Consider the following 12995-nt stretch of genomic DNA (forward strand, 5'->3'; position numbering starts at 1 on the left):
GGGTCCTGATTAATCTATTATGGATGGCAAGGTGCTATGTACATGAGTAACTAAAAAGTGTTGTGATTTGCTTAATATTAATATTCTTTTAGCTTTGATATCCTCCCTAGGGGTAGTGGTGGTTCCTGCAAAGGCACTGTGGAAATTTACAAGAGAGAATTAATGTCGCTCTTAAAGCGTTTAGCTCTGTTGACCATTTTGGCCAAATCTGCAGTTTTAGCCAGGCTTGTATGAATTTAGACATTTCTTTCTGGGGTCTGAATGCCATCCAGCTATGGCTGGTCCCTTTATTTTATTACCAATGAATGTGATCATTTCCAGCATTTAAAAATAGATGTTTGCTTAAAGTTAATTAGTTCATCCTCACCATAGCTTTGGTTTTCTTTATAAACAGCATGATGGTTTTATTTCCCTTCAGACTATCTCTTGTCCTCTCTCCTTGAAAGATAGAGGAAACTGAGGCATGTAAATAGATACTAAGTAATTATAGGTTAGACCTTAAAGCTTTAAACTTCCAGTGCTCTCGATTATTCTGCCTTCATCCATATTTGTGTTAATATATAAAAACACAAATGAATTTTAGGAGCCATTTATTTCCGATGCTTCATTCTTTTTACAGATTTTGTGGCCACATGCTTGGAGCTCTGCTTTCTGTTCTGCTTCTATTCAATTTCAGCATTGGAAAGAATGGAGGCAGTAGGCCTCTCTGAACTTGTTTGCTGTCAGCAGATTTTTTTTAATTAACTGATTAAAAAATTTTTTTTACTTTAAATATAGCCCACTTAATCCTTTTTCATGTTCGTCTGAAAAGTGGGCATGCAGTTGATTGGCCTATGTGTGAGTGAGGTAGTGAAGGTACTGGGAAACCTGCTCTTCCCCAGTCATGCTACAGACAAAATAATGTAGAACTTCTATGGGGTCCACTTGTATTGTCTTATGGAATCAAGGCAGCCAGAGAGGTTTGGGAGTAAGGGTGTGACATTTACTTAGCCATGAATTATGATGTCAGTCAGGACACAAAGTATTTTGAGTTGTGCCTATTTATCATCATAGACTAATACACAAAACTATTAATCTGATGGGATTTGTTGATTTGCATTTAAGCCAGCTTTGCTCAACTTGGTAGAGGTTTGCTAATAATATTTGAGAGCCTGTTTCTTTGACTAACTTACATTTGTGCGGGAAAATGTAAGGATGGTGTGAAGCTTTAAAGATTATGAACACACACACACACACACATTGTCATTACTTAAAGGTAGGATAGCACTAGCTGCTCTCTGATAACATCACTAGCTATCTCAGAACATGCTGTATATATGGAAATCTTCCTTTGGGAAGTGCTAATTCCATGATTTGTAAAATCCGATTTTGGCATGTCAGGTTATCTGAACATAAAACTTTAAACATCTTGGTCTCATATTATGCTCTGCAACGATGCCATTATTTTGTAGTTCATTTCCCATCAGCCCAACATTGTCTTTAATCACTTTTCTTCTGAATGTGGAAGGCAGTCTTTGACCTCTGGGGTGTTCAGTACTGGACCATCTGAGAGTTGCATGTCCTAGAGGACTGACTCTAAGGATTCCTGCTTTTGATGGAAATTAAAACTGGGTTGCCCAGGTGGCATGCACTTGACTGGTTTTGCCTGTATAAAATTAATAAGGTGTGGGGATGGCGATGGGTCTAGAGGAGTTATGATTGAATGCAAAAGAACTTCTCATTGTAGAGCAATGTGGATGTTTATATTTTAATAATAATTATTGTTCAAGTTACTGTACCTTTCCTGATTGTTACAAAAATCATGCTAAAGCTGAAGAATGAGTGAAAAGGAAGAGAAAGTGTAGAGGGAGGATGAGACCTTTCCCCAAAGAAGTAAGAGAGCTGCACTCAAATGCACAGTATGTTTTGCTCACTGTGTGATGATCAGAGTTTCAGTAGCTTCTGGGCTGGTCCAGAAATCTTACCTAGAGATCATGGAGCCTTCCCACTGAGTGCTTTTTATATGAAATGAAGTTCAGCCGTTGATACTTTCCAGCCTCCTCTCCAGGGCAGTGTTTTCTCTCCTCTTTTGACTCTTGGGCAGGACTTGCGAAGGAGAGATCTTTTGTCTTTTGATGATTTTCATTCATTTGGGGTTGATACAGCTTGAATAGGGCTGATTTCCTGATAGCAGTAATCTGGTCACCTTTCCTGTGTGTAACTGTGAGTCTATTTGGGTGGGCTCTTTCCTTTGTGCCTGAAGGTGAGGCAATGCCTTCTGGGCTCCCTGTCCTCCCTGTTCTGGGCTCCCTTCTGGGCTCTTTTCCTGCTTGACTCTCAAATTTAGCCATTTGCTTGATTCTCAAATAGGAAAAAAGGGAGAGGGTTAGATGCTTTTTTTGCTTACCCAGTGGCCCAACTTTTTCATGTTACTAATTATCACTGTGTCAGGTTGTTACCTAACACTAATTTTCAAAAAATTGAGCATGCGAAGGAAGGTTTAGAATCCCCAAGATTCTGGGGAGAATAAAGGTTTGTCTGGTGGCTGTGAAGGGCTCCTGTGGGATCCATTGAATACTTCTCTCTCCCCCCCACCCCCAATCCCCCATCCACCTACCTACTATCCCTTTGGGTGTTAAACTAACAAAAAAAACCCCATGTTTTCCCTGTGTCTTGGGACTCTTTGACCCCTGGCACTTTTTGGACTGCATTTTCTTGGTTGGAATAGGAAATCTCCATAGCTGATTTGAGAGTAGACAAAGGGGAGCCCAGGTCTGCTCAGGGCCATTCTCCTGAGGGAAGGGGATAATTATTTTTCATAAGCCGAGGTATTAAACCTCTTTCATTTGCGCTTCGCTGACCATGAGTGTGACGGTGACATCATGCCTCACGATTGTCATTTGTTCCCAACCCTTTCAGCATTTTGATAAGGAGAGGATGTCAGTGGACCAGCCTGGGCTTAGCTTCGCTGACATCTCTGCACAGCTCACCCTCTTCCTGGAACCCTAGGACAGATGGAAGAGCTTAGCTGCTGACCCGAATATGTATAGTTGGGTTTAAACTCCATATTCCTGTTGAACCTGTGAAGCTGGCCTGAGCAGATTTTCCCTAGCATCCAAATGCAAAAAGCAAGCAACCCAATTTTTCTCTCAAAATTGGAGTAAAAATAGGTGTTTTCATTAGTAATGGCAGCAAGCTAGGCATTCTGACTACCTCAACCAAGGGGGCTGCTTTTATAATTTTTCTCTCAACTAAGAGGGCTGCAGCCAACCCCATCCCCCAACACACACACTCAAGCACACACAGCTGCTGAAACGAAAGCTCTCTTTGGATGCTTGACTGTTTAATATGTAATGTGATACCTTGTCTCACAGTGACAGGGTGACAGACGGGCATTGGCTCTATAATACAGAATTACCTTTTGTGCATCCCTCCTACAACAAAGCCAAATCCATTGACTCTCCCTAATATGGTAATACGTCTGATGTGCTCCAGATGTTTTGGAAGCTCAGAACAGCTTCAAAGTCTCCTTGTTTTTCTTTTTTCTTTAACCCTTCTTTAAGCATTGCTTTTGTGAAATAGAAGCATTAGATTTTTCTTGGGTTTTATATTGTAATGAACATGTAGCTAATGAGAGGACTAGTGAAACGTCTTTGTGTCTAAAACATAATAAAATTACAAGGACTATACATACATTCTAGTTCTTTTTTCAGATATTAGTAAAGAATTACCTTCTCTATGAGTGTTTGTGTTCTGAAATCTGTGGTTCTCATCAGTTGCTTAGTTGAAATTCCTTCAGCTAAGGAATCTGGCCTCCTTTATGTTTCAATTTTCCCAACCCCTTTTACGTTAAGGCAAAAGGGAGATCAAGAACAGGAATTCTTACTCCCCTTTGCTGCTGCTGTTCTAGGCGTAGAAAGAAGATGGTTTTAGTGTGTGGCCTTCTATCTTTTCATTTCTCGATGATTTGGAAGATGGGTTAAAAAGTTCCTGAATCTGATGGCAGGGTTCTGTTGTATCTGATTTCTTTGGGGTTCTCAGTTTGAGAGAACGGGCACTGCCATTGTGGTGGATGCTTGGTTTCAGGCCTGTGACGTGCCGCTCCTGTCAGCTGATGGTGACTGGCTGAGGTTACAGGCAGTCCCCAGGCTGCCTTTACTGCGTGATTTGGAATTTTCAGCTCATATTTATTGCTTTTGTCAAAGACAATAGACGCGGTTTAATTTAAGTTCAACCTACTGAATATTAATAGAGGAGAACAAATGCTAATGTGGGGAGACTGAATCCTTGGGCCATTCAGTTTCCTCTATTTAACCTCCTCTCCCCAACAAAGGTTTGTGTAGGCTGGGGGAGGGGTTTGGGAAAATAAAATCAATTTGTGTTTGAAGGAGGAGGGGATGCGTTTTCATCGTTTCTCATTTACTAACAATAATAATTTAAAAAATTGTTGGCAGGGCTTTGTTAGGGGGAGGAAAAGGCAGCACCTATTAGCTCGTCTAATATTATAACGATGGGTATTCTGCCCTGTGGCATCATATCCCATCTTGCTGACCTGGCTCTTTTGGATTGGACAGGCAGTAGGATTTGGATGAAAACATTCAAAATGAAAGGGGGTAGTCAGTATACTGGAGATGTTAAAAGGGTGTGTGTGTGTGTGTGTGTGTGTGTCTGTCTGTCTGTCTGTGTATAGGTGTGTACAAAAGAAAAAGCCCAGGTTTATCCAACCATGTAGACTAAAAATAAATGTGACTGTTCTTTGTGCTGACATAACACAGGATGGTATGTCAAATTGAAAAAGTCATTCATATGCAGAACTAGTCAGTCTCTCCCCATCCACCCCTCCTCCTATAAAAGCTCAGAAAAGCAAAGGTCCTTCAATTTGCATAACAGGCAATCAATTTCCTGGCTTAGGCCCCATTTTCCTATTCTGGAAAGTCAGTCCACAAGCTACCTCTCTTGTACTTGAGGTAATCAGTCATTGTTAATCCTTGGAATGGGGAAAATTTTGGAGCTCTTTGAAGAGATTAGCCTGGTAAGGGCTTCAGAACAATGGACCCACTACTTTTTTTTCTTTTAATGTAGCCCAGTCTTGCCTTAGTATTTCAGATCATCCTCATCTGTTTGCCTCACAATGAGCTCACATGCAGTCCATTAAAATTCCCCATTTTTCATAAAAAATATTACAGTCCAGTTTCCCTGCATTTGTGCTTGGACATTTGATTTTTTTGAAGGGAAGAAACATAATATGCCTTTTTACACTGAAGACTCTTGGATATGAACACCTTACCCAGCCTGTTACTTATTAAAAGTCTGTATTTGTCATTAGCTGACTCTTATAGCTCTGTGATAGGTTTTGTAAGCAATCTTTTTTTCACTTCACAAATTAGTGATAAAAGGTGGCAGAATGCCCATACAGAACTTTGGAACTGGGTGCCTCACTGTGTGAGAAATGGCTCACCTGTCCAAATTTCAAATGATGGACTAGGAAACAGAAGCATGGCAAAAATGAGACTTTTAATAACACTCTTGAGTGTGCACCCATTTTACAGGATCACAAGTGGGGCAAGGAACATAGCCTATTATTTAGACCCCCCTCCAGTTCCTCATTGGCTGAGGACTATTTGGTCACCTGTTTCCTAATAGGTCGCCTAGGTCTTGCTGTCTCCCATTGGGTTATTTAAAAAAATGCTCTGGGGCCTTCTCTAGTTGCCTCTGCCTCCCCCTTTGTCTCTAGGCCCTAGGAATCTTCCTAGGACTATCAGCCACATTAATAACTCTCATCCTCTCTCCCACCCCCACATTCTGTTTGCTCTGGGGAAATTCTGCAGCAGCCTGGCCACATGCTGTTTCTTTTCCATGAAGGTAAATCAGAGGCATGTTTCTTACAACTGTGAGTTGTATGGTCATAGTTTGTGCAGTATAATTGGTTTCCTGGGACTTAATTCACACTTGCCTAGAGCTTTATAGTATTTTAAGGCAACCAGGTCTCTTACGGGTTTGAACCTTGTTTTCTCCTACAATAGTGGTTCTCAAAAGGTAGTTCCTGGACCAGCCAAAGCAACATCAGCGCCAGCTGGGAATTTGTTAGAATAGCATAACTGGGGTTGAGGCCTAGGGGACTGTTTGACAAAGCTCTCCAGATGATTTTTACTCTTGCTCAAGTTTGAGAATCATTACTACTGTCTACAATCTACTGAGATTATTCTTGTTAGAAGGACAAGTGTATAGCTCTGCTAAATCATTCACTCATTTGCTGCTTCCTCACTCAGCAAATACTTAAGGTCTAAGGGTAAGGCAGCATTTCTTCCCCACATTCACCTAGCAGCGTCTAGTTCTTCCTTATTTCCCCCTTGATCCAAATATATTTTCAAAACCACTCGTCCCTCCCTCCTTCCCTCTCCCCTTTCCTCCCTCCCTCTCCTCTCTCTCCTTTCTTTCTTTTCCCTGATGCATAAAACAGCACCAGAGGCATGGATGAATAGAATGGACACATAGATCTCCAAGGGGAGGAAGGTGGAGGGGACTGGAAGAAATTAACCAGAGAACATGTACGCATAGCCATGGACATAGATAATATTGTTGTGAAGGCCTGGTGGGGGGCGGACTGTGGAGGTTGAGTGGAGGGGGCAAAGGGGAGGGAAAATGGGCGACATCTGTAATAGTGTGAACAATAAAAAGACAGAAAATTGAGATTCAAAAAACAAACAAAAAACAACAAAACACCACACACACACACACACACACACACACATAGAAAATTGAGATTCAAAAAACAACAAAACACCACATACACACACACAAAACACATCACTTCTTTTTACTCCTCCTTCACCACCACTGTCACACTGGTTTCTGTTTTGTTTTTAGGCATATTGCAAATTCCAGCTTTGCTCTTCTTATGCTGGTATTTATTGCAGGTATTTATTGCAAGCTTGCTTGCTGGCCCCACTGATTCATATTCATTGCCCTCCCCTATCACTTTTTTTTGCCCTATAAGTGCAAAGTTTCTTCTTTGCACATACTACTAACTGGTACAACCATGTATACTTGTCCATCTATCTCCTCTCATTGGAATTTAGATTTTGCTTGGGATGCCTGTATCCCTGGCATATATGGGGGGTGTTAAGGAAATGAATGGATGAATATATATTCCCTCCCTTCTTTCCTGCTTTATTCTTCTTTATGTACTATTGAAAAAATTGGAACTCAACCAAGAGTACACATATTTAGATGCATATCTGCTTTTTTTCTTATTAATTTTACATATGGTGCTATAACTAGAATTTTTACTATGAATTTTTCATACTTTTCAAGTGTGGCAATTCATTCATCTTGTCTTTTTTTTTTTTTTTTTTACATATGCGACATATTATGTCCCTGGCCAGTTTCCTAAGTCAGTTATCTGTATCTTCCTACTGTTTGGGTGGGCTGTTTGGGTGGGCTGGCATCCCTCCTACCCACAATGTGATGTTACTAAAGTGCTCTCATTTAGTGTTGATATATAAAGGCGTAATGTCAACCCACATATGTAGTTTTAGTTTTCTAGAGCTACATTAAATTTTTTTTTAAAAAGCAGGTAAGATTAATTTTAGTATATTTGACATAATATATGCAAAATATGTCCAGAATTAATATGACATTATTAATCAAATGCTAGTTACACTGTTTTAAATTAATAATGAAAATGTATTTCCTCATCCATGCTAGCCATGTTTCATATGCTCAGTAGTGGCCATTGTAATGGCCACTACTCTAATCTTTGAAACACCAGCCACAGTTCTACCCTTAGATTCATAGATTTATATACAGTTATGTCCCTTTTTTTGCCTCAGTGCAAACTCCCCACATTTCTCTTTCTTTGGGAAGTTGTATACATTTTCATTTCCATATTGTATTCATGACTCCCAAAGCCACATGTCTCAGTAACAGCCACAGGATTGTATTTACTGCACTGAATTAGATTTCCAACCTCATGTTATTACAGATAACTCTGAAATGATGTAAAAGTAGATAACTGAAGAAATGCATGCAAAAACAGGTCAAGCCCCAGGGCTTTGTTGCAGTGTACAATGTTCTTTCAGAAAATTTTAACCAATATATAGGATACTGTAATCTACATAGTGCAGTGATGGCGAACCTATGACACATTTTTTTGGTTGATTTTTCTTTGTTAAATGGCATTTAAATATATAAAATAAATATCAGAAATATAAGTCTTTGTTTTACTATGGTTGCAAATATCAAAAAATTTCTATATGTGACACGGCACCAGAGTTAAGTTAGGGTTTTTCAAAATGCTGACACGCTGAGCTCAAAAGGTTCGACATCACTGATACAGTGTTTAGTGCAAATAACAGAAACCACTCTTTCAACCAGAAAGGGATCTAATACAGTGAATTAAGTGCATACCAAATTGGTGGAACATTTAGAAGAACCAAAATCAAGGGGTCACCCAGCACATTTGGCTTCGTTTAAAAGACAAGTACCATGACTATATTACAGATACTGTGCTAGCATTCCTGCTGATGCCCCTGAGGCTGGTGACTAGACTGTGAAATTGGGGGTCAGTCGCTGTGGACATTTTTGTTGGTACAAGCTTCCCCATGGGTAGAATAAGTTGTATCAAGAACCTTAGATGCAAGGACATCTGAATGCTAGAATACCCATCAGGCTTTTATTCAACTGTCACTCATTAATGTGGCCTTACTGCTTGCTAAATACTTCCATATTACCTGGCATAACCCTTCCCTAGGAACTTTCTCCAGTATAGTTACACATGCTGGGCCTCCATGACTCCCTCTTCTACATGGTGCTATAAATGTAGTCATAGATAGTCCTGATCCTTTAAGACAGTGGAAGGCAAATACCGTGACTGTCTAATATAATGGATTGCTATGAAGAGGAAGTTGGGTAGTAGGATTTCTAGTTAATAACTAAGATATGGCTAAAAAGTAATGACATTTTTTCTTATATGGCAGGTACTAGTCCCTGAAGGGAAATCCAAAAAGGACATCAGTATTTCTAGAGTAAATATTTAGCCCTTGAAGATTAACTAGTTTGAATTGGTAATACTTCAGATGCCTTTCTTCTCTTCCACCCCCAGCCCAAAAAATATTTATGTACTTAAAAAAGAACCCTTCAGTATATTATTATAATTAAAATTTTCTGCTTGAATTTTTTTTACTATTACAATTGTTTATTTCTTAGGCATTCACTCCTGTAAAAGGTTCAAAGTAGATGAGGTATGATTTTTTTTCCCCATTCAAAAGAGATATGTGCCTTTAAATTCTTTTCTATCCATCACAAGTCATTGTGTAGGGTTAACTGTGGTAAAGTGCTGCTTCCTGATGTCATGTGTTTAAGTGTTTGTCCCCTTTTCTCACCTGTAGGGCTCCTTGGTAATGGCCAGTCTAAGGGATTAGGACCAGCATCAGAACAGTCAGAGAATGAGAAGGATGATGCATCCCAAGTGTCCTCTACTAGCAACGATGTTAGTTCTTCAGATTTTGAAGAAGGGCCGTCGAGGAAAAGGTTAGTACCCAAGGCTGAAAGTATTGGTGCCTTAAATCAGGGACTGCAAACTAGGTGCCAGTTTTTGCCACATGGAAACAAACTTGGGCCCATTCATGCAATCTCCTGATTTTTCATAGAGGAGTCAGAGTTCTGAATTTTTATATTAAATGTCCTGGTTTCAAAATATGGTCCACTAATTATATCTAAAAATAAATACACAGAAAAATGGTATGGGCCAAATAAAACATGTTATTGTCATAAAAATTGGCCAGAGTCACCAATGTGTAATTCTTGTATTCACATAAAAAATATATTTATTTTTATTGATTTTAGAGAGGAAGGGAGAGAGAGAGAGGGATAGAAACATCAATGATGAGAGAGAATCACTGATTAGCTGCCTTCTGCACACCCCCTACTGGGGATCAAGCCCACAACCCACGCATGACCCCTGATGGGGAATCAAACCGTGACCTCCTGGTTCATAGGTCGATGCTCAACCACTGAGCCATGCCAGCCAGACCTGTCTTGTGTTCATTTTAATAGATTTTTATCAGTAGTATTTCTTGAGTATATTAGATGGTATTTTGCCATTCCTGTACAGAAATGTTTCTAAGAATTTGAAGAATTAAATGTGTGTCTGAAAATTTCCCCCCCTCATCTGGAAAGCAAAATCCATATGATGTTTAATCAGGTTAGTAGTTGTGGAATAGGTTCTTAAACTTTGAGTTTACTAGCAGTTTTCTTTTCTTTTTTTTTTTAATTACTTTTAAAAATAAACTTAAGATGGTTGGATAAGGAAGTTAGCTGTGTAGCTAAGAGTTTGTGGTTTCATGGTCAAACAATGGCAGTTACATTATATAATGACTAGAGGCCCAATGCATGAAGATTTGTGCAAGAATGGGCCTTCTTTCCCCTGGCTGCTGGCACTGCCTTCGCTCTGGCCAGAGCCGCCTTTCCAGCTTCATTCAGGCCCAGAGCCACCTTTCCACCTTCCCATGCTGCCGAGAGGCCCGGAGTGGCTGGGGCAGTGCGGAACGCCTGCGTTGTTGCCATGGTGATGATGCAAGGTCCCACCCCACCCCCAGCCACTTGGCGCCTGTGTATGCAAATTAACCCATCATCTTTGTTGGGTTAATTTGCATACTCATTCCTGATTGGCTGGTGGGCGTCACAAAGGTATGGTCATTTTGCATCTGTCTCTTTTATTAGTGTAGATATTGTAACTAGTGGCCCGGTGCACGAATTTGTGCATGGGTGAGGTCTGGCCAGCCTGCCCTGATTGGGGCTGATCGGGCAGGGCCAGTTGGGAGAGGGGAGGTTTGGCCGGGGGGAGGGGCCATGGGCAGTTGGTGGGCCAGCCCCGCCCCCTGGTCGAACTCCCGGTAGAATGGACAATTTGCATATTAGCCTTTTATTATATAGGATTATTAATTTACCCATTTTTCTCTCTTGCTAACCTGTGATTAATCAAATGCAATGTATTGCTCACCATTTACCCTAGTCTTGAAAGAATATCTGATATGCAAAATAGATTAAAAGGTGTTTTCTGAATAAATGTATGGAAATGGCTGAATTCACCAGTATTCAGTTCTCTTCTCCTTCCTGAGTAAAAAGCAAAGCTACATTTCTGAGCTTTCTTGCTTCTAGATGAACCATGTAACTGAGTTCTGGTCAATGAAATGATACGTGCCACTTTTCGACTGGCCCTAAACTTACTGAGTGATCTTCTGTGAGCCTTCTCTTTGCCTCCCATCCCACTGGCTGGAAGATGGCAGCATCTTAGAATAGAAAGAGCCCAGATCCCTGCGTCACTACTTGGAAAAGAGGGATCTGGACTTTTAAAATTGTGTCAGGCTTCTGAAATCTGAACCTGGTCATTATAGCAGCTAGTGTACTTACCTGGCTAATAAAACAAGGATCTGGGCACAACAGACATTTTTTCAGTTGACATCAGGGTATCATATGACTCAGTCTGCTGGCAAAGGCTCTCAGTTCAGAACAGCATATTGACCCAGCCCATAAGAGAGGCAGAAATGTACAGAAAACTGAAAACCCAGACACATTGGTGATACTAGGAGAGAAGCATCCAGCCTGCCCACTTTCTTCTCAGTATGAAGCCAGTTCCCACTTAGAAGCCTATTTTGGGGTCAAATGTGGATTTCCCTAAACTTCTGGTTACCTCTCCTTCCTTTTTCCCAGTGGGAGCAGCCATTGAGTATGATTCTCCTCTTCCTGGTAAGTTACTTAGAGAAAAAGCTGACTTTCCTTTTGCTACACAAAGCATCATCCTGAGAAACAATTACAGTTCCTTTTAGAGCTTTGGTTCCTTCATAGGTACCTATTGTCCTCATAAATGGAACTGCTCGGAACACAAAAGCATTTATTTCCTCTTTTAGCTAATTTAATTTTTACAGCTCTGGTGAGAAAATATTTTATGTTTTACTCGACTAATGTGATTTTAAGGTAGTTTATTCTTGGATTCAATTTTGTTTTCATTTTCTAGAAAATCAATTTAATTCACAGAAGGATCATTCATTTAATGGCTTTTCTTGCACATGGTTAATGCTTAAGCATAAGATCAGATATTCTTCTTAACAATATCTTCACAAGGCTTAACTGGAGAAGGTGTTAGATGGGGAAATCCTCTACATTTGGCAAAGCCTCTTTCATCTGGACTGACTGATGTAGAAAATCAGTCTGAATTGGTGAAGTTGAATTGCAGACTATTTTTCAGAGAGATTCCTGTATAATTTCAAGTTGCTCAAACTAAATTTATGAGCATGTAGGCTAACAAAGGGTTTTGGGTTATCTCCATCTAGCTTTCTAGTACTTGGCATGCATATCTTTATCTTAAGAAATTCTTTTGGGTTCCTGAAAACTCTTTGACCGTAAGTCCTTTAAACATTCTCCTGCCTCAACATATTAAAGGACGTATATGACAAACACATAGCCAACATCATACTGAAGGGGCAAAAACTGAAAGCATTTCCCTTACGATCAGGAACAAGACAGGGATGTATGCTTTCACCACTCTTACTTAACATAATACTGGAAGTTTTAGTCAGAGCAATCAGACAAGAAGGAGAAATAAAAGGCACTCAGCTTAGAAAGGAAGAAGTAAAACTCATTATTTGCAGAAGACATGAAACTGTATATAGAAAACCCTAAAGAATCCACAAAAAAACTACTAAATCTGATAAGTTAATTCAGTAAAGTAGGGTACAAAATTAATCTTCAGAAATCAGTGGCATTTTTATACACCAATAACGAACTATCAGAAAGAGAAACTAAGAAAACATTTCCATTTACAATTGCAACAACAACAACAACAAAAAAGGAAAAAATAAGGTATAAAGGAATAAATTTAACCAAGGAAGTAAAAGACTTGCACTAAAAAAATTATAAGATACTGAAGAAAGAAATGGAGGAAGATAGAAATAAGTAGAAATATGTACTGTGTTCATGGATAGGAAAAATTAACATCATTAAAATGTCCATGCTAC

The 12995-nt window shown here is 39.7% G+C and overlaps 1 protein-coding gene across 6 annotated transcripts in view; it reads left to right on the forward strand.

Moving 5' to 3' along the window:
- Positions 1 to 9679, forward strand: part of LOC106727265 (protein Jumonji-like) — a 162224-nt gene extending 152545 nt beyond the window's left edge. For 3 of the 6 annotated variants that reach the window (XM_014545175.1, XM_014545174.1, XM_014545173.1), the window contains one exon: positions 9369 to 9674. In XM_014545175.1, coding sequence (XP_014400661.1) covers positions 9369 to 9619 — 251 coding nt within the window. In that variant the 3' untranslated portion in view covers positions 9620 to 9674. Of the gene's footprint in view, positions 1 to 8957 lie in introns of all 6 variants that reach the window. The other 3 variants (XR_001363436.1, XR_001363437.1, XR_001363435.1) reach the window with 3 other exon arrangements.
- The last annotated feature ends 3316 nt before the right edge of the window (positions 9680 to 12995 follow it).

This window comes from Myotis brandtii, unplaced genomic scaffold (genome assembly GCF_000412655.1).
Source record: "Myotis brandtii unplaced genomic scaffold, ASM41265v1 scaffold398, whole genome shotgun sequence".
In the NCBI taxonomy this organism is placed as follows: Eukaryota; Metazoa; Chordata; class Mammalia; order Chiroptera; family Vespertilionidae; genus Myotis; species Myotis brandtii.